This window comes from Dipteris shenzhenensis, chromosome 18, assembly GCF_047967505.1.
Source record: "Dipteris shenzhenensis isolate YYH24624 ecotype China chromosome 18, Dip_SZ_1.0, whole genome shotgun sequence".
Classification (NCBI taxonomy): domain Eukaryota; kingdom Viridiplantae; phylum Streptophyta; class Polypodiopsida; order Gleicheniales; family Dipteridaceae; genus Dipteris; species Dipteris shenzhenensis.
Window position 1 is genome coordinate 30700165 of NC_141613.1, and position 26754 is coordinate 30726918.

The following is a 26754-nucleotide window of genomic DNA, read 5'->3' on the forward strand; positions in this document are numbered from 1 at the left end:
CAAGTAGGAGGCTCACAGGTGTGGGAGCCTAAAGGCAGGGACCTTGCTGAAGGACGACCCTGATTCAGAAGCTCTTGGGAATCAACTTTCACGACTGGAGGATTGTGCCCTTGCGAGGAGGAGGGTGACTCAGGTTCAGTCAAGTGCGTTTAAAGTTCGCGGTCCAGGTTATCTGGAGATGTACTTTCGTTAAAGACTTTGCCAAAGGAAGGACGGGTTGAAACAGACCCTCAAACAATGGTGCCTGGAAGACTCCAGGTTGTTCACTCATTATGAGGGGGACGACTGGAAGATCATGACGGTTGGATTGCTCGAGTTCAGAGGTGGGAACTTGACTGAAGGAGGTGGTACCAGGAGGTGTTACCAAAGATGGACCTATGTACCAGGATGGTGTGCGGAAGCGGAACTGGACCTGGTGGAGCCACTGGATGAAAAGCCAGGAAAAGATTTCGACACCCAAAGGTTCCAGAGGACTATGACGAGGGAGTTACTGGAGCATCGTCATCGACGTGTTGGCATTGGGCCGAGATGTGTCAGTGAGAGGGGGTGTTGGAAAGGTCACCTTCCCATCTGTAAGCCCCTAAATGAGGAGAGCGTGGGGGAGGGAGACCTAGGGCAGGATGTGCCCCAAAAGAAGAGAGGCGGGTACCTCGCTGATCTGCAGGAGCATAAGGCGGAGCAAAGGACAGCAGTAGGGACCCAAAAGAAGAGACCACGGATGACATCAGCATCGGTACGGAATAGTATAGAGCTGAGGCGCACACGTGGTAGATCACGAGAACAGGGTAAACAGGCGCTGACATGGCAGGTCAGCAACGCATGTGTACGGGACTGCATCGGGCCTAGTAGAGCAGCAAATGGGGCTGCCAGTGGGCAATGGCATGCCTTATATAGGCTGGGCCCTTGCCTTGATTGGAGGGCCAAAAGCCCTAGAAGTGTGGGCCAAAGGGCCCTAGTTTTGTGAGCCTTTAAAGGGCTGTTCTGGGGCAGACTGGTCGGCCCAAACAGACCAGCCAGTCGGCCCATTTAGGGCTGGCTGGTCAGTTAGTTCAAGGGGCCCTTGGGGCCTATAAAAGGAGAGGCTTGTGGCCTCATTTCTCATCGAACATCCAGCAGAAAGTGGAGCAGACAGGAGCAGCCTCAAGGCATTCCCTTTGGCCTCATCTTGGAGGTAAAGGAGAGTTGAAGGAGTGCTGCAAACTGAGTTCCCTAAGGGCTGGGACCTTGGCTGTCTTCTAAGGCAGCAAGGTGTTGTGATCATCATACCTTTTGGAGCAGCCATTCACAAGCAGGTTGGAGCAGTGGAACAAGGACCTGTGTGCTGCAGACAAAGCTTGGCAGGGGCTGCCCACCTAGGCTAATTCACAGGCAGGTAACAGGCAGTAAGGTGGAGAAGAACACACTGACGGAAAGTCTACAGATGCTCGAGGTGGAGCACGCAGGCTCGAGTCTAGAGATAGCCAACAGATAGGAGAAAGACCTTGTGGTAAGATCAGAGGACCACACCATTGGTGGGACTCTGGACCTATCTCTCTTGTATTGTGTCCATAGTTTTGGACGGAAATATATATTTTGGTGGTTTCTCTATCTGGCTGGTTCATTGTCTATTGATGAGTCTGCACATCTATTGAATGCACATAAGTAAAGAAGTTTGTGATTCGACACCCACACCGCACACTGTGTGAGCTCCTCGGCATTACTATAAGTCTTCCGCTGTGTGTACCCTCTATTGGGTATTTTCTAACACACTCTCCCCCCCTATCTGTGTTGAGGGTGACAAGCTTGCATCCTGATTCATTCTCAACCATATTCACCCATCTCTGAAAGCATAAGAAAACTTCAGATTTGGCTTTTAAAGGATTTATCCAGCAATATCTTGTGAAATCATCAATGAGAGTCATGAAATACTTGTACCCCCCAATGGCATTTGTCCTCATTGGGCCACAGACATCACTGTGCACTAGCTGCAATTTCCTTTGTGAGAGTTTTGGACAATTCTTTTGAAAAGGAAATCGATGCATCTTACCCAAAAGACAACCCTCACACACATGTTTGGAAACTGTGTGAGTTTGAGGTACATCATTTGCCATCTGCTGTGAATGTAGCTTTGCAAGAGCTCTATAATTGAGATGGCCCATTCTCTCATGCCAAAGATGAGTTTCAGCAAGCTATGAATCTAAAATAGCCAATGCTTCAATAGAAAGTGCAGCTAAGTGATGATCAAGGTGATAAAGCCCCTTTTGCAAAGTGCCAGTGAGAACTATGGCATGGTCATCACGAAGATCATAAACTAGGCGTCTGTAGCCATCAAAAATAACTCTGAAACCTGAAGTGGCAATTGCTGAAATTGAAATCAAGTTGACTTCAATTCCAGGCACAAAAAGAACATTTGTCAAAGTAACAGGATGGCTTGAAATGGATGTGAGCTGCACATCTCCAATTCCTTTTACAGCATATGAAGCATATAAGCACATGTGACAATCCCCCCTCGAGGTGCATCAGCTAAAGAATGAAACAACTCTCTGCAAGATGTGACATGCTTGGAAGCACCACTATCAAAGTACCAGGACTGAGCATCATTAGCTATAAAGAATGCATCAGCTTTGGAGGGATCAAATGAGCAATGGACAGCCCATGCCCAATCATCCTGAAGAGCATGTGCATGTGAAGCATCTTCTAGCTCATGGGATTCAATAGCATGACAGGCATTAACTGTCAATCCTGCTTTCTTTTTCTCCGAAGAAATGCGCTTCCTACATTCTGAAATGTCATGTCCAGGCTTGTGACAATAGTTGCATCTTTTCTTCTTTGACTTATCTGCTGTATTTTTAGATGCATGGGAGGAATTGCAGCTGCTATGCGCAGATTTTGGCTTGCCCATAGGCTTGGAGGCCTTGCCTCTTCCTGTCTGCTGTGACAGGAAGAAGCCTTGCCTCTTCCCATCTTCCTGCATTCTGAAATGTCATGTCCAGGCTTGCGACGATAGTTGCATCTTTTCTTCTTTGACTTATCTGCTGTATTTTTAGATGCATGGGAGGAATTGCAGCTGCTATGCGCAGATTTTGGCTTGCCCATAGGCTTGGAAGCCTTGCCTCTTCCTATCTGCTGTGAAGCAAATGCATGATCAAGAATAATGGCTTGTCTATTAGCTCTACTTTGCTCTTCCTGCAAAAGCAAAGTCACGAGCTGATCAAAAGAATAGTGGTCTAGATTACCCATGGCCACTAATCGAAGGGTTATAGCAAACCCTTGATATGATTCTGGCAGTCCATTCAATGTGGTACTGACAAGCTGTGAATTTGGCACCACCTCATCAATGTTGGCAAGTTGTTCCATGAGGTCCTTGACCTTTATCAGGTATGCATCCATAGAGTCACCTTCATTCATGCTGACTTCCTGTAATTGCCTTCTCAAATATGCAACACGTGCCTCATTGCGAATTTGATAGAGAGAAGCCAATTTATCCCAAGCATCCTTTGCTGTCCTGCAAGACCGGATGTGTGGAATAATGATTCTCTTGCATGATAAAGCAATACATGAATGTGCATTTGCATCTCTTGCATCCCATCTTCTCTGTTCCTGAGTTGGAAGAGCAGCCGTAGGAGTGCTAGAAGATGAGGCATCAGGAGAAGTACCCCTTGCAAAGGGACCAGTAGTAAGGGCAACCATTGTAGGATTGGCTGGCCTCTAATCAGCCCCAAAAACAATATTCCACAAATGCTTTGCAACAAGAATATGTTTCATGAGATAAGACCACATCGGATAATTGGTGCCATCCAACTTATCATCTTCACGAAGAACTCCAAATAAATCTTGATTGTTCCCAGCCATAGCAAATGTGATACCCTGAAAGAGACCTGAAAACCCCAAAAATGACAGCAAATATCTGCAAATTTATGACCCAAATCAAAGGGCAAATGCAGATCTGACCCAAATGTGACTGTGCCCGGCAATGTTCACTGCAAAGACAGCAAAACTAGCAAAAGGCCCAAATTTATTGAGGGCAAATAGGCCAAAAAGAGAACAAATGCAGAAAAGCCCCAAATTTTGCAAATGTGACCCAATGTATAGCCTCAAGGCTTTAAACTGCAAAAGTATGATTTACTGTCCCAAACACAAGTTGAAATTGAGCTCCCACCACAAAAGCCCCAAATTTTGAGAATGCCCTGCAAAAGACTTCACACGTGCCAAGCTTGTACGGTACTCTTGGGACAAGTACCACTGTACGGATAGTACTGAGCGCAGTACGGAATCCAATATACGACACTACAATGTACGGAGACTGTACGGAGCAGGTACGTCTGCTATACGAAAGCCTGGTGTACGAAATAACAAGTACGGTTGTACAGATGTAGGTACGTTCCCACGTTGCTATACGGCGACGCAAGTACGAAGCAGTTACAAGACCTTCCGTACGTCTGTACGGAAGATGTACGACACAAGTACAGCGTAGATACGAGAATAGTACGAAATGGATACTGCGCCTGTTGTACGGCTGTACGACGATGCAAATCCTGTGTGTAGGCTGTACGGTGTATGTACGTAGTACGGAGCGGAGCAATACGGAACTGTATGGTTGTACGACGCAGGTACAAGGGACGTACATAGTGCAATACAGAAACAGGTACGAAGCTGTACCGTACGACTGTACGGATGAAGGGGCAATGAAGCTGAAGGGAGCTGATACGAGTCCGGGTGCAGGAGATGAATCTAAAACCTTGCTCTGATACCACTGTAGGATCGCTTGAGAGAGAGAGTGTGCAAGTAGCAAAGTGTCGCACACGTCTTAGCCGTCACGTCAAACTTGGATAATAGAAAAAAGAGAAGCACAAGGTACAAGTACCTAGACCTAGGACTAAGTGTCCTAGGTGTCACAAAGGACTAAGTGTCCTAGGTGGCCTAAAAGGCACTAACTCTACAAGTGCCTATATTTATGCCTACAAGGCACATACCATGGCCTATAGGGCATCACTAGAACCACCAGAAGATGGCCTACACTGTGATAGCTTGTGGTGCTTCATTTGCAGCTCCTTTTCAACCACGACCTGATATTTATAGCTTCTGTGAGTAGCTCCAAGCTCCATCTACTAGTCGTGACCAGCTTCCAACTCCCATTGGACCAGGAACCAGTCCCCGTGACTAATGTTTCAATCCTTTGCAGCTCTCACATAACTTTTCACCTTTCCCGCGCTGCTCTTGCCTGAGGTAGGACTTGTTGTTCGATCACATTGCTTCTAAGTTCAGGCGCCTGTTCTGCAACAGTCTTGTAGCCTTTTCGAGCTCCTACGCCCTCATTTCTTTGTCCAACACTGCTGTAAACCTGCACAGACAGGCCCAGTACCTTGGTGCTCCATCTTGACTGCAATCTTCATCTCCATATTTAACTATACAGTCGTACGGCGATTCTTTTTACCAATTCGTACAGTTGACTACACCCTTCTGACTTCAGCCCCTGCAATGGTTTTTGCAGTTTGCCTTTAGTTTTTGGGGGGGTTTGCTCAGTTTTGCAGCACACGATGGTCAGATTTGAACATTACAATTCACATTTGAGGCGTTTGGGTCACCTTTGCTCACATTGCAACCAAATTTGCAATTTGCAATGACATTTCATTGGAACAGTCGCATTTAGGGCTTTTTTTGGATTTGCCCTCATTTGGCACATTGGCAGCTTTTTCCAAAATTGCAGTCTTTTTTCATGGAAAGAAAAATTGCAGTCTTTTAGCTCTCAAGTTGCCTTCTTCTTCGATTTCTCAAATTCAACTTGCAAGAAACCCCCCACTCATGCACTTACTAACATGTCTGTGAGGGCTGCTTGTTGGGTAAAATGCATCGGTTCTCATTTCCAAAAGATGGGACTGTTGGTGCATCCAAGCAATTGCACCTAGTGCATAGTGATGTATGCAGGCTAATGCGGACAGCATCACTTGGGGAATATTTACACTTCATCACCTTTGTGGATGACTTCACCAAACATACTTGCGTTTATCCTTTAAGTCCAAGTCTGATGTCTTCTCTTCTTTCTTGCCATGGGTTAGAACAAGAGTAGAAACAAACTCTTAACACTCCCACTGACAGGGGGGGTGAGTATATGTCCCGTGAATTTTCCGATTTTTAGCAGCCCGGAGCATAATGGAATCGCAGAGCGGAAACATAGGACACTGATGGAAATGGCCAGATGCATGCTTAAGGGGAAGTCTTTGCCCAACAACTTTTGGTTGTGTGCAATAATGTGTGCCAACTATGTGCTCAATAGAGCATCCCCACGGGCATTGAAGACCATCACTTCGTATGAAGCATGATTTCACACATGCGGGTGTTTGGGTCTCTTGGCATATGCATGTGTCCTCTCTCAGCTAAGGCATAAGCTTGTAGCTTATGTAGCTAAATGCATTTTCATAGGCTATGCCTCACAAAGAAAAGGATACAGGTTGTATCAGCCTAGCACAAGCAAGGTTATTGTCCAACGAAGACGTGGTTTTTGCAGAGAATGCAGCTTTACCTTGGCTGGACTGTAAAAACACCCATCAGTTTATGCCTCTAATGTGTTTGATTCCTTGCTGCCCCTCTTTCAGTCAAAACATAGCTTCAGATCAGATTTTGCAGGGTACACATCCCAATGCTTCTAGCCAATCATAGCCTCCTCAAGATGCAGCCTGATTTATCAGCCACTTGATGATCATGCTATTGCACAAGCACTTGCAGAGGAGAGGGATGTCATTAGACAGCAGAAAACCATCCCAAGGTGGCTCTTGGAGACTCTCAGGGACAGCAAGCAAGCAACCTTATGCCATAAGGATGCCTTTAATAGCAAGAAATGGATGGATGCCATGAGAGCTGAACTTAATTCCATTCATGCAAATGGTACATAGGAGTTGTGTGACATGCCAATAGGCAGGTGTGCCATCGGGACTAAGTGGATGTACAAGGTGAAGCAGAAAGCTGCTGGCAACATAGACTGATACAAAGCACGCCCTATTGCGATCACACGATTGACGCATAGAAACTTTGATATTGACTCATGGTAACACGCAAGTGGTACCATCAGTCATTTATAGGCTGGGCAAGCCTTATCTTCTCGACACCTAACATCATTGATGATGTCACACACAAAATCAAATCTAGCTCAATCTACACCCAAAGGTCAAGAGACCCTACAATCCCCCAAAAGAGAAGTAGACTGTAGGACACTTTACACCCCACCAATGTAGGACACTCTCACACTAGGACTCAACAGTCTAGCACACTAAGACGCCGATATCCAACACCTATACCTGCTACATGCCTTAAACCAATCCTAGGCAACACTAGAACCTTTTTCACAACAACCTAGTTCAAGCTTAGACTGATGTGCTCCCACTCACAAACTGGCATGTGATCCATGGTAACTTGTGGAATTGACATTGATAGAACTGATAATTCCATGCTTGCTTGGGTTGGCTCTCAATATACACTAGATCCGAGCAAGGGTAGATGGATCAGCCAACTTACTTCGACAAATACATAGAAGACAATCTATCTAAGCATTTTATTGAGAACTAAGGAACATTACCTTTTTTCACTCATTGAGAGGCTAGCATCGTGAGGTAGTATCAGCCATCTCTCAAGTTATTCTAAGAAAATGCTCTCAAGTCCCAAATGATTTCCATGTTCTGTCAAACTCCAGAAATGCTTCACTACTAATAAACCAGTATTGTGTTAAAAAGAGAAAACCAAATGGGACAAAGCAGGCAATGCTTTTATGAATATCAAACTGGAAAACTTGTATATACCTTGTTACGATAATGAAACTGTGATGCGCATCCTATGATTTTTTTCATAAAGCTTTCATAACAACCACCAAGCCGTCCAAGCCGAGAAACCACTTCATACACTTGTTTTTCTTTTGCGTCGAGTTGTGCGTCATAAGAAAGGTTTTGCATTTTACAACCTCCACAATCAGCTGCATGTTCACAAGGAGCAATGATGGCATTGTCGTGAGGAGAGAGTGTTCTTATTTTGATCGCCTGTTCAAAATAATTCAACAGGTTGAGGAAAATCTCTCTCTCTCTCTCTCTCTCTCTCTCTCTCTCTCTCTCTCACACACACACACACATTCATTTGAGCTCTCAACCAATGCCCCCCTTCCCACCCCACGATACCACCCCTCCCTACAAGAATTCAATAGCTTGAGGAATATCTCTCTCTCTCTCTGTCCCTCTCTCTCTCTCTCTCTCTAACCGTGACCTGGAGCCAATGACCCGACAGCTCAGACACAGGATTGACACACAAATCACACTTGGGAACATCCCCTCCCTGTTCCGAGTCAGAGCCCGACCGATAGGGGTCACGGTAGCCCTGGTTAGACGCAGAGCTATGACCAAGAGACATGCCAAGGCTGCACCTGTGAGTGGCCAGCAACACTCTCGCCGATTTCATGCCCCCATTGCCTCATCCACCCTGATGTACTGATGATGATGATGATGCTGATGATGAGATTGATATATAGTCGACCACCGACATGACTATATTGTACTTGGGACTTAGTACTACCATTCTGCATTTTTTGCATTTTGCATTGGTGTATATGCTTGTTTAGTAGCTCCACCACCACAGCTCGTTTGTACCCGGTTTTTCAGAGTCTCATAGACCCATTGGTCTTCCGAAGACTTTAATAAAATCTCTCTCTCTCTCTCTCTCTCTCTCTCTCTCTCTCTCTCTCACACACACTTTTTTTTTGGTAAAATCCATTGTATTTATATGCTCATGAATTTACAATATGGGAAGTCTCCCACACACTAGCAAAGAACTCCGAAAGAGAGCCCGATAGAAGAACTCAAAAACAAGTAGAGAACACTTCAAGGCAAGTAGCATCCAAATCCCTTGCAGCAAGACTGTCATGTAAAGACTGCTTAAGGGACATTCTGAAGAAAATATATGCCTGAGGAAACTGTTGACCCATCCTAGAATGCAGTCTCTGTGTCCAGATGGTCCATAATACCCAAAAGCGAGTCCAATGAAAGAAAAGGAGTAATGGAGACATCTGAGATGAGCAGCATCCAAACATCCAGAAAAGTTTCCCAAATCTGATAGAAGGGAACCGAAGCCGCTAAAAATGAGAAACATGAGTGATCAATGTGCGAGAGTGCGGGCAAAACCATAATAAGTGAGGAACTGTCTCGCGGGGATGAGAGCAACGGGGGCAGAAAGGAGAAGCAATGCGGCGAGCTGCCAATTTCACCCCAATGGAAAAGGCTCCCACTATACATCTCCAAAAGAAAAGCCTCTGTTTCAATGGCAATTTGGTTTTCAAGATTTTCATGAGACGGGATTGCCACCAAGATAAAGGCCTATCCAAATTCCAAAGAGTGTTGGCATGCTTGTCAATCCATGGCTGTGGAAGAAGAAATCTGTAAACCTTCGAGGAAGTCAGATTGTGTATCGAGAGTGTATGTGTAGCAGGAGGTATGGAAGTCAAATTCCAGTCCATTAATCTGTCCTGTGCAAACAGTGGAGGAACCGGAACAAATGGCTGCAACATAGTTGAAAGTGTTCTCCAAATGGATCTATGATGCAGACCCAAGGAGAATGTCCTGCAAGCTTGTGGAAATGAAAGTGTATAGCCTTGTTGATCCACAACATCACCAACAAATCTTATGCCCAATTTCATGAGATTATATGCTTTGATAGGTGCCTGTAAAGCGAGAGGCGATGCAAACACCTTGCTCCAATGGATGCTTTCCAATCGAAAAGAATTGCCATGATGAGAGGAAGCACCTGTCCATTTTGCATATGAAAGAATTCTCTTCCAATCATGAAGAAAAGCAGTAGAAACAGGGCAACCAGGAATTTTTCCCTGAAAGGTAGATAAAACTGCTTCCCAGTGATCTGTAATCCAATGCCCATATGCATGGGAAGCCATGTTTCCACACATAGCTGCTAACATAATAGCCCATGGTTGTTTTTGCTGAAAAAAATCAGCAATCATAGTGCTCTTTCTTGCCAACATATGAACCTGGAGATTGAATCTCTCACACACACACACACACATCTGAGCTCTTACCCAATGCCCCCCTTCCCTCCCCAGGATAACACCCCTCCCTACCTATGGGACTACCTTGCCCCCTACATACCCGCTTTGTCTCACCCGTTCACCTATGTCTTCCCCATACACCCTCCGTCAACACGTACCCCCTGTCTGCCCCGTACATCCTGTCAATCTGCTCCTACACCCCTCCCAAAATTACAAGGGGTAGCTAGAGGTTAGATCCCCATGAGCACCTGCGCCACTTGATGACCCACCATTACAAGGGTCTTGCACCTCCACCTACCTCCCATTGCGCAAGAGCTGCACCAGCAACTTGGTAGTGAATACCCAAGTCCTCACTGATCGTGCATGATTGGGCTGGTTGTTACAACACTAGGGTGTCGCACAGTGGTACCTTTTTTATACTCTGATACCATGTTGGAAATAGGAGGATAGAATCTCTCACACCTCTCACTCCGATCGCAGCTCATACAAGACTTAGTAGACTAGATAGATGATCACACTCATACACAACCTTTCTCAAGAGAGAGAGAGACCAAAACTCAGATATGTATTCTTCCACACGATGTTGGATGACAAAGCTCAGGGCTGAGCACAAAAGACAGCAACGGTTGCTGTTACATAAGCTGAGCACTCTCCTCTCCTATCAAGCCTCAAAGTGGCCGACAAGGGGGTCGGTTCCCTGCTCCATGAAACGACTGGTAGGGCCCCCCTAACTGACCAGATCTGGTCGGTTATATGGCCAGCAGATGGCTGACCAGACCTGACTGGTCTGGCCTATAAATAGGCCCCTTTGTGGGCCTTGTGGGCTGCTGCTGCCAGGCCCAAACACTGCCCTGCACGCTTCTCCAGGCCCCCTGTTGCTGGCGCACTTTTCCACACCCAGTTGCTGCTTCCTGTCGCCTCAGATCTAGTGCAGATCTTCCTCCAGAAAGCCAGGTATGACACCCTCCATCCCCCTATAGACTTCTGCCCCCCTTTTTCCCCTCAAATTGGGAGCTCACAGGTGGGGACAGTGACATTCTAACAATGAGCACCTGTGCCATTTGATGACCCACCATTACGAGGGTCCTGCACCGCCACCTACCTGCCATTGCGCAAGGGCTGTACCAGCAACTTGTGAACTTAGATAGTGAATACCCAAGTCCTCACTGATCATGCATGCTTTTACGAAGAGTAATTGGGCTGGTTGTTACAACACTAGGGTGTCCCACAGTGGTACCTTTTTTATGCTTGGCACTTCATGCATATCTTGGTTCAGCAAGAAGCAGCCCACAGTTGCTACTTCTTGTGAGGCTGTCTACAGGGCACCCTCTATAGCCACTGTGGAGTGTGTTTGCCTTTGTACACTACTAACAGATCTTGACGTTGTTCAAACATCTTCTACTACCATCTACACTCACAGCCAGAGTGCATTGGCTATGCGCATACCAAGCGCACCAAGGTTCGCTATCATCATGTCAGGGCGCAACTGTCAACTAGGGACATACAATTGTCCTATGTTTCAACGGAGGATGACATGGCAGATCTCTTCACAAAGGCTCTACCGCAACCCAAGTTTGAAGATTTTAGGCAAGCTTTACACTTGATATCTTTTGTTAGGTGAAACTCCTATCCCTGTACTATCATAGGTTGCTATCCTTCATGGACGAATATATGCAACCATGATTTAGTTTCCAGGTAGTATTCTTGTTACGTTTCCAAAGTACTTCAGCCATACCATGGAGGCACCTTGTAGGCTAGATGTAGCCCTTTTAGGACAGTTACTACTGTTAGTACTAGATCTATCTCGGGTTAGGACACTTAGCCCTAAGTTAGGCCATACAATATATGGATGTTACTTGTACTTTCATCCATTCTCATTCCTGCAAGTACACTTCAGTTGTTTCGTGCTCCCTTCTCTCCTACTCAACAAGGGAGAGGTTTCGGTGGAAAAACATGCTACATCAAGACAGGCTGGAACAAGGCAGTTGGCAGACTCAATATGCTAGCAAGAGATTTCAACTTGCTCCAATCAAGCACAAACAATCCGTTGGAGGTAGCAACCCATGTGGATGGTAGAACTGACAAAGAAGAGGAAACAACAAGCTAGCAAAGAATCTCAAAAGCCATAGGAGAAGCCACAACATGGGGGAGATGCTTGCTCACCCTCTATGGATGTTTCAGCTTGAAGATATGCAAGGGGAGCTCGGCCTTTGAGAACACAAATGATTTCACATGAACCACACCACAGAGCAATTCCCCTCTCCATGCAGGCATAACAATAGACGAGACAGCCACTGAGACTAGGACATCCCCCCAGATCAAGATGGACTATAACAAACAGCATTTGTATCAAAAACACCTAGAAAACACAAGCTCAAGTGGCAAGGCAACTGCGTAGAGTTGAACAAACAGTTAATAGACTCTCTAACAGAGGCAGCCCACGCATGTTTTTAAAAAGGCAAAGGAAGGAGCAAAGAATGCCTTGTGATAGCTGGTACGACACAGAATGCAGAGGTGCCAGACCTGCAAGGGACTGAGCAATAACACAACAAAAAACAGCAAGGGAAAGGGATTACAAAACAATAACCAGAAGAAAAAAAGAGGAGATTCCTGCAAAGAATACAACAGGACAGGTACAAACAGCTCAAGAGGGACCCCAAGGCACTTCTTCAAAAACCTCAATGCAAAGAGGCAATGGGAAGACATGATTGTTTTGGTCAAGAGCCCCTACAAGAGAGACCCGAACAAGAGAAAATTCAACCCACTGCTGCCATATGGGGGACAAGATTATCTCAATGAAAACATCTCTCTCTTTTAAAGGAAACTAACATGCCAGCTACGAATCAGCTCCCACGAACTCCAAGTAGAGACTGATAGATGGAAAAATGGGCCACAAAGATTGGATTTGCAGCCTATGCCCATCGTGGAACGTAGAGGATGAAGGCCACACGCTCCACACCTATCGAGTGTATCAGCACATCAGGGAGAAATATGAAATAAAAGATTTAAGATACCCACACACACGAATTGCACATCCTCTTCGACGAGCCACCAAAGAGGATGGGAGATTACATCAAGGAGGTTTTGGCACATTGCAACCAAGCGCACACGCTCACGCTCTTGTTGACAGCTATTTTTAGAGCTGCAATAGTAATTTCTTCATGGACTAACCTTGTCGTATAGATCCTGTTGGGTCTCCAATGGATATTAGTAATATCATATCATTATCCAAGTGTGGTTCCTGAGAGGAGTTTCTTCCAACCCACTTTGTCCAAGCTTGCAGCATCTTGAATAACCGTTTCACTTTTTTCGAGGGGCTTCTCTTGAGCACAGAAGACGTACATTTTGCTACGTACATTCATGTAGGACGGGTCATGGTTAGTCGTAGTAGCTACGCAGAAATTTGCGCAGGCGTATGTACTTCTGAATGGATGATCGCAGGTCTGCTTCCCTGATGAATCTATTGCCTTTCTTTCACGTGTACGATGGGGCGGAACCCAAGAACTGACCTCGAGGTCAGCATCACATTACGAACTCTTGCATTCCTTTAAACCAAAAGCCCAAGCATACTACAAAGAGGAAAGCCACCCGCGTCCCACCCACAACTTTTGGCTCGTGTTGAAAAAAAATGTAAATGCATAGGTGGATTTATCAAAAGATTGCAACGTATGGTCGATTAGTTAGACCGGCATTGGAATAAATGCTAGAACCATTCTTCCGGAAAATACGACCCATACGAAAATACTGGGGATTGCTCCCATAAGACAAATGGCAGGCTAACCTCTGCGTAGCTACCCTTCTTCTTCGTAATTTGAGCTATCATACGCTCCCCAGGCAATGCTCTCTCGCAGAGAACCACAAAACCAGTATCCACCACCTTGCATACACCCTTGCCTTTGAAAGCGAGGCTGTCACAGACGAGCTCGAGACGGTGGCCCTTCTTGGGAAAAGCCAAGCGAGTTGCAGGTGGGGAGGAAGTGGGGGGGCAGAGGGAGGGAGCAGCTTCATGAGGGAGTGAGTCTACGAGCAAAGGAAGGGGTGAAGAAGAATCAGAGTGGGATGCAAGAGTGGAGAGGCGGGAGGGAGTGAGAGGGACTGCCAACGAAAAAAAGCGAGGTAGCGAGCGGAATGGGAAGGTTGCAAAATCTAGAGCCACCATAGCTCTACTATCTATTGTTCTTTCAGTGTGTGTGACTCCTGAGGATTTTCTGCAGCCTCATACAGAACAGGTAAGTCCTCAGAATCGGTAAATGAAGAGAGCCTCTATATCCGATGGCTCGATAAGTCTTTTGTATATTGTTCTTTGAGTGTGTGACTGCTAAGGATTTTCAGTGTGTGACTACTAAGGATTTTCACTCTACTACTCATACTGAAAATGTGAGTTTTGATATGTAGAATGAAGTGGGTTCTACAATTCCTGCAATTCTATTGTTCTTTCAGTTTGTGACTACTAAGGATTTTCACTTGACTACTCTCACATAATAGGTAAGTCTACTAAGGATTTTCAATGTGACTACTAAGGATTTTCAGTGTCACTACTCCTACAGAATAGGTAAGACTCCTAAGGATTTTCAATGTGACTTCTCATACAAAATAGGTACTCACAATATTTTTATACTTTGGTCTACACCCACTCGTCACTCGGTATGTATGTCATAGTTGCTAGTCCCTCCTATGCATGATCGAGTTTATGGTTTTCAATCTTATGATTGACTATTGTGAGATTGAAACTGTGTTTTTAGAGGATGAGTTTGGGAATGTTCCTGGATTTATCTAGGTATAGGTATAAGTACTCAGAATCGGTAAGTGAAGAGAGGCTCTATATAGGATGGGTTGACAAGTCCATGGAGCCATTATATAGAATCGGTTGAGAAGCCCGTGGAGGAGGATATTGAATTGTAGTATTGCCGCCACACCATGTGTCCTTTCATCGTCCTGACAGTCATCACGCTAGCCTATGATTGGCGTAGGGAATTGGAGGAAATGTTATGGGCCACTCATGTAGCAATTGGAGGAGTTGGTTGTAGAGTGGGCGGCTTTCATCGACATGTCACCCATCTTTTGTGTCCATGTGCAGGTCCATCCCTCCTGTTATGCCAATTTAGGATGGCACCCCTTCACTGCACCTTTTGGAGCATGGCTGGTGGGTGGTGTGGACTCAGCTAAGGGTTGGTGGTGCCTCTCTTCCTCGTACGTTCCCCTTATGTGGTGAGCACGTGGTTCCAGGCCTAAGGTTGGCATACATGAATACCAAAGCCACGCTTTCAATCAAACAGAGTGAACGCGTTGCTACACATTTTCAAGACGTGTTTGTGGACGATAAGCTTTCCATCACATTCAACCGAAAGTGGGCTCTCATAAAATGTCACAATGTAAGACCACATAGACGCCCGACTTACAAAAGGTGCATTCAAGGAAATGACAAAGAATTATTGTACCATAATTGTCTGGCAAAATGAAAAGTTGTATGGCACCTCTGGTCAGGAGCAATGCTAGAATTTGGCAGTCTGCAGTTGGTGAATTAATTGCTAGCCTCATCTGAACCCACCCTATATCCACCCGTGCGAGAGAAGGGACGGGCACTGTGTGGTTACACACTAAACACCTAGCAAATAAATAAAAATGTGTGGTTACACACTAAACACCTGGCAAATAAATAAAAAGGGAAATGTGCAATAACACACGAGCGTTTAAACATGGCCCACGTGGTCAAAGGCTTAAGTTTGTTATTATCCCACAGGCGGGCAATGGGCAGGAGATTGAGGCTATGCAAGCATGGCAACCACTTCAGCACACGCCCTTGCTACCCACACATAGGCACTTGGTGTGTACAGGTATGCAGCTTGTTACATGACCAGCCTATAGCAATTCTAAAAATTATTATCCAAGAATAAGCCAAGTGTCATGAAATCATTTGACCTACTAAAAGCGTGACGTTAGCTTTTCATAAGCTTTCCAAAAGCGGGTTTAAAAAACCAATCTTTAAAGATAAAATTTGCTTGCAAAAGCAAAGTTTCAAACAAGGTGAAGTAACTTCAGTGGGCCTCCCAAAGATGGTGCACACAAATTGGAAGCTAGGCGAGAAAAGAAGAAGAGGAGAGAGAGAGAGAAAGGGGGAGAAAAAGAAGGGGTGCAAATAGCAAGAAATAAAGAGTGGAAGGAGAGGACGCATGGAATATGGAATTTCTAAGAAGCCTACAAACTAATTTCGCTTCTCCAAGCATGGCCATCGTTACTTAAGCTTCCACTTGTTAAGTGGTAGGCCAAAAACAACTCCTCTCGTAAGCTCTATATATTCACAAGCACACGCTCTATAAATTCACAAGCTGAATTCTTACAATAGTCTAAAGCTATTGACATAGACTTATTCGTAGTTTGTTTTACGGGCATTCACTCTTCCTCTGATCTAGTTTGTGATTGCAGGTTTGCCCCTCACTTTGTAGTGAGCTTGAATGGTTGTTGTACCTTCTTTGTAGCATTATCTATCTAGGCTACACAACAGAGATGTCATTCCTGTGGTACTTTTTTGGGTCTTCTGTGTTTATTCTGTGGTGGGGAGTCCTATTGTATTCTTTGTAGTATTATCTATCTATGCTATAGCACAAAGATGTCATTTCTTTGCTACATTTTTTTGTCTTCTGTGTTTTTGTGCTCATCGATATTAAGGATGCCTTAATTTTGGAGGGTATATGAGATTAAAGAAGAAGCCCTCCTATGACGCCCAGGGTGATATTCCATGAGGTGCACTACGGTAGTTGTTTGATAAATGTACTTGTTGAGCGCATCGATGCCTATGTGGTCATCGTTGGCTCTCCTATGCTTCTTTGCTATATAATTTGTATGATAGTCACCATAATTGATTGCCTCCAACTCATGCGGCCATGCATAGTACAGGTCGATTGGATACATGAAAGTGTGTTCTTGCATTGTGATAAGCTCTTGCCAAAGTGCAGGTGGCAATGAGTCTATGTAGTGGACCACCTCATTGTGCTAAATGACTGAGATTTGCAAGCAAGGCAGGTCCACCTCGGTAGGCGATGTTGGCTTAGTAAATAGGGAGGCAGAGACAACCTTTAGCTTGATCGGGTCTAAGTTATTTAGGCCCAATTGACTGGCATCGTCGATGTTGACTTTGAGTTAGCCCATCAGTTATGTTTTCATGGAATACTTTAGAAGGTGGTATGAGATGCTGGAGTTCATGATATGCTAGATATTCTTGTGCACACCCCAGAGCAAGACACTCAAATGTGGGGGATGATGTTTTGATGCTCATATACTAGCTTTTAGTACAACTATCATTGTGTCTTTTTGTCAATCATCATGGAAGGGTCTGGCTGTGTGTTTAAGGCAAACCCCATATTTGCATTTACGGCTACTTGTGCTGTTGTCTTCATGCTTATCAAAGATGTCGTTTGCAATGGCACATACTATTGTCTTCATGTTTATCAAGATGTTGATGATGCTTAGTAGCTGCATGTGAGATGGATTTGCTTTAAGCAACTACCTTATGTCATTTGATATATTCCTCCCATAGACTGTTGTGAAATAGAGCCACTCTTTGTTTCTAGTTGCATTCTCTATGTATGTAGGCAGGGAGATGTTTCCTAGGGATGACAATCGAGGGATGTTTTTTGCATGAATTCTATGTAGCTTCTTGCTTGTTGTGTAGTAGTTGACCCTACCATAATGAGCACAATATTGTATTTGACGAAGCATGGAGTTACGTCTTTTTGTCCATCCTTTATATAGCTGATCGATGTGAATCCATGATGACGTTGATGGATTGAAGTGGAATTTTTTGATGGCTTGCGCTCATTCGAAAGCTTTTCTTGTGACTTCTTTTCTGTTTATGTTATTCCTTTATTTTTTGTATCAAATTATTAGACATCAGCAGTGTATCTAGTTAAAATAGATAAAGTTACGTGTCGAACTAAACTAAATAAATTTGAAATAATATTTTCAATCAACGAATTGATTCCTTCTGGGATGTTGTAGGTCTATGGAAACTTACACGATTCTTTGATCTTTGTTCATAACATGTGCATCACCTTATGTTGGTTAGTTGTCCTAAACGTTGACGAGATGCCTATGAAAATAATGTGGAAACATGTTAGCAATTTCAAAACAATAACCGTTTCAATTTCAAAATTTAAAAATTGAAAAAAGTAAAAAGTGTAAAATCAAAAAGTTCAAAAAAGTCTCTTTGGAGACATGAAATTGGAATGATACAAAGAAGATTAGCATGACCATGTGCAGTGATGACACACAAAATAGAGAAAGTTATTATTTTTTTCCATATGTGATGTATGGGTAGAGGTAGCAACACTTCCTCTCCGATTATTTATAATATGATAGAGCGTGTCCCTCTCTCATCAATTTTGGTTTTCAGTTTTGCTTCTAGGTCTACTTACAGTTCTACTTTTAGCTCAGCTCTCTGTTCAGCTTTATGTAATTAAGACATGAAAAAAAAAGTTTACCTTTGATAAACTCATCGTGCATTCCTTTTTTTGATTATGGTGCTATTTAACTGTGTATCTGCATGGCAAGCACATTCAAATCGTTCTCTCTCACATTCTTTTTGAGGCCAAATAGTGTCAACTGTACATTTTTGTTTGTCCTTCTGTCCTATCATGTAGTCTAGTCTAGGACATCTATCAGAGGAACATCTTAGTCCTCATTTTGGATACAACACTCCTTGATGGACTCATGAGTAACAGTCTTTCGTAATGCCAAGGACAACATGCTATGTGCTCATGATGGATTGAATTAGGCATGGAACTCATTGTAGGAGTGTTTATAAAACACCATGGGACGCATTGGTAAAGCAAAGGATATCTGGTTGCCACACAATCGAAGAATTCGCATTGGTGTTAGAGATTACACACCTTCACCAGTGATGGATTCATCGTCAAGCTGCTCATTTATGCATTTCCTTGATGGATGATCAAGATGCAAACAACGATTCAACTGCGCTCCATTTCGAATCAACTCCCCTAAAGAAGTTAAACTTTAGAAAGTCATGTGCCCTACTATAGGACGGTAACTAGTAGCTTGCATTGCCTTTCAATGAGCAATCATGAAGCAGCTAAATCATCCAACCATTGTTTGTTAAATTGACCATTGGACTATTCATATTCAAAACATACATCAAATTTGTAAAATTCAATCAACAAAAATTTCAAAACTATAATCGTCTGCCACATAACTACAACAACGGCCCATCTCCGGCTTAATCCCTATTCCACACTTCTATAGAGCCTCTATTTTTAATGACAAGAACTATTGATTTCACATATTCATCTTGTCAAAATACAAGGTCCATCACCTCACAGTCCATGTTGATGAACCATAGTGGCAAGCTGGCATGATTTGCATCTTCGAATTTAAGACTTCCTTCCACATCGTGCTCCCTCCTTGTACCATCAACACCTTCTACTCCAATGGCTCAATCTAGCAATTTTTTCAAGTGTATACATGAAATTGGGAAACTTTTGAACACACTATCAACCGTGGGCAATTAAGATGGAGACCTTCCTCCAAGATTGTGGGATATAGTCGATGGGTCATAGTTGACCCAAGTGTAGGCCTTCTAGACATTGATGCCCTGCATCATCTCTCACACCACATATCAAGATTCTTCACAATTGCTCTTGGATCTCTTAGTCATTGGTGTTTGATTTGCCAACATCCTCCTTGAGGATGATAACAATCGCAACTGAATTGTTTGAGAAACAACTGAGAGCAAGAGAGCAACCTACAGTATTACTTTGCTATCTCAGCTCCCAAACTCACGAAACTCTAATGGTTTTTGCATTTGCTACTTACTACTGTGAGTGTTTGGTTTGATCAATTATGAATAGTTGGATTCATGGACGGACATAAGTCGACATTATATCTTCAATCAAGGGAACACTCAAATTAATCAATCTTTTGAGCTCCGCAATCCTGGACCTCTACAAGGCATATTGTTTTTTCTTCAATCATGTGATTGCAGCGCTTATAAGGCCTATTGTATCGTTATAGTTCAATGTATTGGTATAGTTTGGAATGGGTGTGATCAACTTTTTGCGAGTCTACTGAAACTCTTCATAAGGGGACAAAAGCAATGGTTTGGCATTGCATCTCTATCCCCAGTCAATACTATAGTCACGTATCTGACAGGACTCCCCCATCATCAAGTACACCTAGCGCCAATTGCTGGTAGAAGACAAGATACGTCAAATCATGAGCATGATGTTACAGAAGTGCCTGTTACTACTACAAGCCAATATTATGACATTGCATGAGGTCAGTGAGCTAAATGGCATAAATCCATTGCATGATTGAGCACGATTGTTGGGGCTACTTCACAAGTTTAAATAGAGGGAGCATTCCGACCTAACTCGAGAGCAACCATGCATATATAACATCATCTTGAAAGGCAGTGGACTCCACATCATATGCAGGATGCCAAGTACAAGGAAAACCTTCTTAATCAAATACATCACCTATCAGCTCGTCAAGTGTGATAAGCCCATCATACTGACTATGATAATCGGCACAAGAGCGAGGTGCCTCAGTCGCATCCACACGAGTATTCACTATCAGTTCAAGATCACAAAGTACTCATAACTATACCCCTCCATCATTCCTCAGATGGATGAGTGGAATTGCATGCTCAACAAGCTAATGTCATCATCATCAATGAGATATCCATGATGACAAGGACACCATTTGGTCTCTAATTTGATAGCTATGCATCATCACATCACAGTTGATCCATAGCCCATTCAAAAGAAGTTCACCCTACTATTTGGAGACCTCACATAGCTCTCAATGATATGCCAGTACCATGTGGATTTCTACCAGATGTGCCACATCAGGAACTCGTCACATTGGCAGCACAACATGATGTACAATATGCAACCTTATATGTGCGACATGCTTGAACATAACTTTGCAGTTCTTAAACCTCATACGAATAGGAAAGTCAACGATCCATGAGATACAACATTAACTTGGTGGCATCATTATCAATAAAGAGCAAGCAGAACACTACTCGGATGAAAGACCACCATTTGATGGGATCACCTCAATGCCAAGGAATACAACCGCAAGATGATGTGCAAGCTTTTTCCTCCAGCTAAAATACAGCCAATCACATTAATCACAAATGCGAGAGATGAACGGGCACAGTGAGAATGGCTGGAAGACTATAAATTCCATGAGCTTAGTGAGATTGCAAGAGGAGCTAAGATAATGATGAGAGATCTCAACAATGGAAGCGGAATGGAAGAAGGTGAGAGAGAGGGAGAGCCAGAAGAGAGAGCCACACAAGTTTTGGTGGGTGCAGAACACCCTAATCTTCTATGTCATCCATATATATATGTGTTTGAGTATTGTACATAGCTGGGGCTAAGGTATGGTTAACCTCCACAACCTCCCATTTAAAAGCCAATGTGCCTTCAAGGGAGAACAACCAGTGGACATACTATTCAATGCCCATCAATACATGACAATACTCAAATCGCTGACTAGGTAGACTCTTCGTCAGCATATCTACAAGGTTATCATCTGTATAAACCTTAACAAGCTCTATGTGCTTGTCCTCAAGTACCTCCTTGATGAAATGGTACCTGACCTCAATGTGTTTGGTCTTTGCATGAAAGGTCAGATTCCGTGCTAGCTAAATAGCACTCATGGAATCACTATGCAATGTTGGTACACCTGTATGTATCCCCAAATCTCCCACTAGCCAATCAAGCCATATAGCCTTCTTACAACCCTTTGTGGTTGCAACATACTCGACCTCTGTGGTAGACAAAGTAAAACACTTTTGTGCATGAGACATCCATGACACTGCATCACGTGTGAGGGTGAGCACATAACCAGAAGTGGATCTCCTACTATCCACATGCCTTGCATAGTCTGAATCTGTGTACCCAAGTACACACATCTCTCCTCTGCCAAAGCAGATACACATTTCCTTGGTACCCTTCATGTACCTCATGATGCACTTTAACTGCCTCCCAATGCCTCTTTCCTGGATTAGCCATGTACCGGTTAACAACTCCCACTGCAAATGCAATGTCTAGTCTAGTAGCTATAATAACATACATAAGACTCCCAACCACTGATGCATAAGGAACCTTGGCCATCATGGCCCTCTCCTCATCTAATTGGGACTATCTGCTTGACTCAGTTTCACATATGGAGGCACTAGAGTACTTACCACCTTCATGTTATAAAAGTATTGCACTATTTCAATATGGAGGCACTGGACTACCTACTACCGTCCCCCCCTCCATATTGAAACACTGCAACACTTTTGTAACATATTCCTTCTGTAAAAGCCAAAGGAGTTTCCTACTCCAGTCATGCATGATGCACATACCAAGAATATGACCTGTAGGTCCCAAATCCTTCATGTCAAAGGCCTCATGCAACTTGGCCTTCAATCCATCTAGATTGTAAGTGCTCTTACTAGCCAATAGCATATCATCCACATAAAGTGCCAAGAGTATTAGGCTATTATCCTTAGCCATTTTAGTGTAGAGGCAATGATCAATCTCACTTCTTTTGAAACCCTGGTACCGAATGAAAGCATCAAACTTCTGATACCATTCTCTAGGCACTTGCGTAAGGCCATAGAGACTCCTTTTTAGCTTGCAAACCAAATGCTCTTTGCCCTTTTCTTCAAAGCCTTCTGGCTGTATCATGTAAATTTCCTCATGCAAATCCCCATGCAAGAAAGTTCTCTTGACATCCGTCCGCATAAGTTTCATATCCTCTGCTGCCACAAGTCCAAGTACACATCTAAATGTGGTCATCTTTACAACTGGAGAGAAGATCTCATCAAAGTCCACACCCTTCTCTTGCCTGAATGCTTTAGCAACCAAGCAGGCCTTGTACTTAGGCACATCATCACCTGTGACCTTCATCTTCTTGTAGACCCATTTACATGGCAATGCTTTCTTTCCATGTGGTAAAGAACCCAAGTCCCAAGTTTTCATTTTCATGAGTGAATTCATCTTTGATTGCATAGCACACTCCCACTTGCACTGATCCTCACGCATCATAGCCTCTCTGTAGCAAGAAGGCTCTCTACAATCAGTAAGCATCACATAGTCTGCCCCTGGAACAAATCTCTCAGGCGGTCTAAACACTCTAGATGATCTTCTCAAGGGCATTTCAGCTTGCCGTCCCACCTGTATATCAACCACATTTGGCTCATCATTTCCACCAATAGATGATCCATCATCTGCCCTTGATTGTGTACATGTGGGAGTACCTGGTGGCACCATTTCTTGCACATTTGGTGCATGGAAAGCTTCCTATCTATCAACATATTCGGGTGGATTCACATCCTGGAAAGTGATTCTCCTCATTTCCACATCCCTCATGGGTGTCTTGTGCATATTCTTCTCATTGAGGACCACATCATGGCTTCGTATGATCTTCTTTGCTTCTGGATCCCAAAGGCGATAGCCCCTCTCTTGACTTTCTCCTAGACTTAGGATCTAGCTTCTTTCGAAGCTCTTTTGGCATATGTGCATATGCCTCACACCCAAATATACGCAAATGAGAGTAAGAGGGCTTCTTGCCACTCCATGCCTCTTCAAGAATACCACCATCCAAACTCTTACTAGGTGATCTATTGATCACATGCACTACAGTCTTCATTGCCTCAGCCCAAAAACCACCAGAAAGACTTGCATTGGAAAGCATACATTGCAACCTTTCTTGAATGGTGCAGTTCATCTGTTCTACACAACTGGATTTTGTTCTGGAGTATGAGGGGACATGAGCTCCCTCTTAATCCCACGTGTATCATAGAAATGCCGAAAGTCATGAGAGAGATACTCTCCACCATTGTCAGTCCATAGGCATGTAGGCGTTCTACCTAACTAATTTTCAACCAAAGCCAGCCATTTTTGAAATACCTGGAACACATCGCGCTTTTGAGCTAAAGCATAAGCCCACACTTTCCTAGTTGCATCATCAATGAATGTCACATAGTATTCAGCCTCGCCTAATGACCGTGTAGGCATGGGACCACATATGTCTGAATGCACCAAATCAAGCTTTTCAAGGTCTTTCTTTCCCCTTCTTTTATGGGCTGATATTGTTTGCTTTTGATCGAGATAACGTTCAGAAAATTCAAAGTTAAAAAAAATCTAATGTGGTACATAACCCAAACAGTATAAGAGTTTCATTCCACTCTGGCTCATGTGCCCCAACCTACAATGCCACAAAGAAGTACTTGGCTACTCGGTTATTGCAGCAACATGATTAGACACCCCTGATACATGTAAGGGATACGATGTCCCACACTTGGCACCCCTTGCTAAAACCATAGAGCCCTTTCGAAGTTTCCAACTTTGAAAGCCAAAAGTGGTTTGAAAACTAGCGTCATCTAGCTTACCCATTGAAATAGGACTCTTGGTTAGCTTAGGCACATGTCTCATATTTTTTAAAACAAATGTAGACCCATTTGCAAAAGAAAACTTTATGTCTCTTGCTCCCACTATGTCACATGCATAGTTATTTCCAAGATACACACAACCTGTCTTTCCATTGTCATAAGTGGAGAACCATTCCCTATGGGGCGTAACATGGAATGAAGCACATGAATCCAAAATCCAATCATTCCTCTGAAGTGGTAAGCAAGTTTGCAGATAGACTAGTCATGAAGAAAATGTCATTGTCACTATTATCAGTGACTGCATTAATCTCTTCGATCTTCATTTTTCCTTTGTCCTCCCTTGGACTCTCTTCCTTTTTATTTACACCCCAATTTGCATTCTTTTTCTTTTCTTATCCATTTGCTCTCTTTTCAACCTGGAACAACCCTTTTTCATGTGGCTTTTCTTGCCACAATGGTAACACTCAATGTTCCATGCCCTGGATTTGCTACTACAAGACTTCCGTCTTTCTTAGGACTTCCCTTTGAATTGTGATCTACCCCTTTGCACATTTAAGGTTGCATCTTGTTGGTTGCAATCCATAGACTTTCGTCTAATCTCCTCGGTCAACAAGCTACCCACAACATCATCAAACTTCAGTACTCCACCAGGTGCAGAGCTACTGATAGTTGTACGGAAGGTATTCCATGAGGATGGCAATGAACATAAGAGAAATAGTGCCTTAGTCTCCGTGTCAAAAGTTCATCTTCTGAGCTTGAAGCTGGCTGAAAATAATATTGAATTCATTTAAGTAAGAAGCAATGAAGACTCCTTCCTTCATCTGCAGCTCAAACAACCTCTTCATGAGGTAAACTTTATTAGAGGCAATTTCCTTCTCATAAGTGCACCTAATTTCTTCCATAAATCTTCCATAGTCTACTCATTTACTATTATGAAATAAACTGACTCTACATGATGCATTCTAACAGTAGACTTTGCTAACACATCCATCTCATTCCAATTATCCTCAGAAGACATATCTGCAAGCTTAGCTTCAATCTTTGCCAAGGGTTTAATCTACTTCTTTTGAATAAACACATCCCTTATCTGTTCTTTCCATAAAGAAAAGTTTGTGCCATTAAACTTTTTAATACTAAAAAACTCATTTTCACACATGGAAGAGGATGTCATGATGCAAATAAAGCAAAATACCAAATGCTAGGACCTGTAAGAGAGAAATCACACCAAATACTAGGTGCACCCAAATATGTCTGCCACAATGGAGAATAATATCACCAAAAAACTCAAAGCTAAAAGCATCAAAATGCATCTTACTCATGTGCATATACTATGCATCCATATGAGCAAATCTAGCCCAAAAGAAAATGCCAAGTACAACAGCAAAACAATAGCAATCCAAATGCCAATAATTACCAAAATGCCTCAAGCATAAATGTTTTCCATGAGGATATGCATCAACAAAATCTCATCCAAGAGATTATAGCACTGTGAGTGCATCAACTGCAATGTGTCAAAGCTGTCCCTCAGTATAAAATAGCATTGGTGTGCTAAACGTCCATCAATAAAGCATCCCACAAGGCAATCTAGGCCTATCAATGCATCCAACAAGGATCACAATGCATCCAAATGGCCGATAAAGCATTCACTACAACCCAATGCAAACCACAAATGAGCGCACATGGCTCAGACTACAACCAGAGTGATTTGTGTTGGTAAACTGAAAGGAAAGAGTAGAGTGGACACAAACTCAGAATACTTGCATTATGGAATGAAGAAGAGTGAGGTCCTTATGTAGGCACCTCTTACATGCTCACTGACATCACTGATGACTTCAGAGCTCCACAATCATCTCCTTAATCTACTCCTAGATTCTCTCAATCATCCTATGTGGCTCTCCACCACCTAACTGTGCTTATGGGCACTTAACTGTGCCTCTAGCACTCACACATAGAAACCAAGGTGTGCCTGAGGCATACACCTTGAGATATCCCAACAAACCCCCTCAAGGGAATGCCTCAGGCTATGTCAAGGATATAGCTAGCACAAGGTGTCTCATGCCATCTCATGGTGGTCATGGATCTATCAATGGCTAGGATCTCAAGCTAGCAAGGGTTTCCATGGGTGTAAGGTAAACAAAAAGGGATACTAAAAGACCTTCCAATGGTTATCTCCCCTGCATGTACATGCACACAATGTCTGTAGGAGGTACCATGGAGCAAAACACATACACATGGCCTACATCATAAGGTGACCAGAGGTGTTTACAAAACACAATAGTTTATTTCATTCATTTTGGAGGATCATCTAGGTTGAGTACCTTGACTCAACATAAAAAGAGAG

At 43.5% G+C, this 26754-nt stretch overlaps 1 protein-coding gene and 1 pseudogene across 1 annotated transcript in view; one reads left to right on the top strand and one right to left on the bottom strand.

The window, feature by feature from the left end:
- LOC147891098 (RNA methyltransferase family protein) overlaps nt 1–14305 on the bottom strand; it is a 78894-nt gene extending 64589 nt beyond the window's left edge. The window contains exons 1-2 of the mRNA XM_087389994.1: nt 13791–14305; nt 7770–8003 (exon numbers count right to left, since the gene is read on the bottom strand). Coding sequence (XP_087246120.1) covers nt 7770–8003; nt 13791–14168 — 612 coding nt within the window. The 5' untranslated portion in view covers nt 14169–14305. The remainder of the gene's footprint in view (nt 1–7769; nt 8004–13790) is intronic.
- Nucleotides 14306–18206: 3901 nt separating this feature from the next.
- On the top strand, nt 18207–18302 carry LOC147891099 (U6 spliceosomal RNA; annotated as a pseudogene).
- Nucleotides 18303–26754: the final 8452 nt, after the last annotated feature.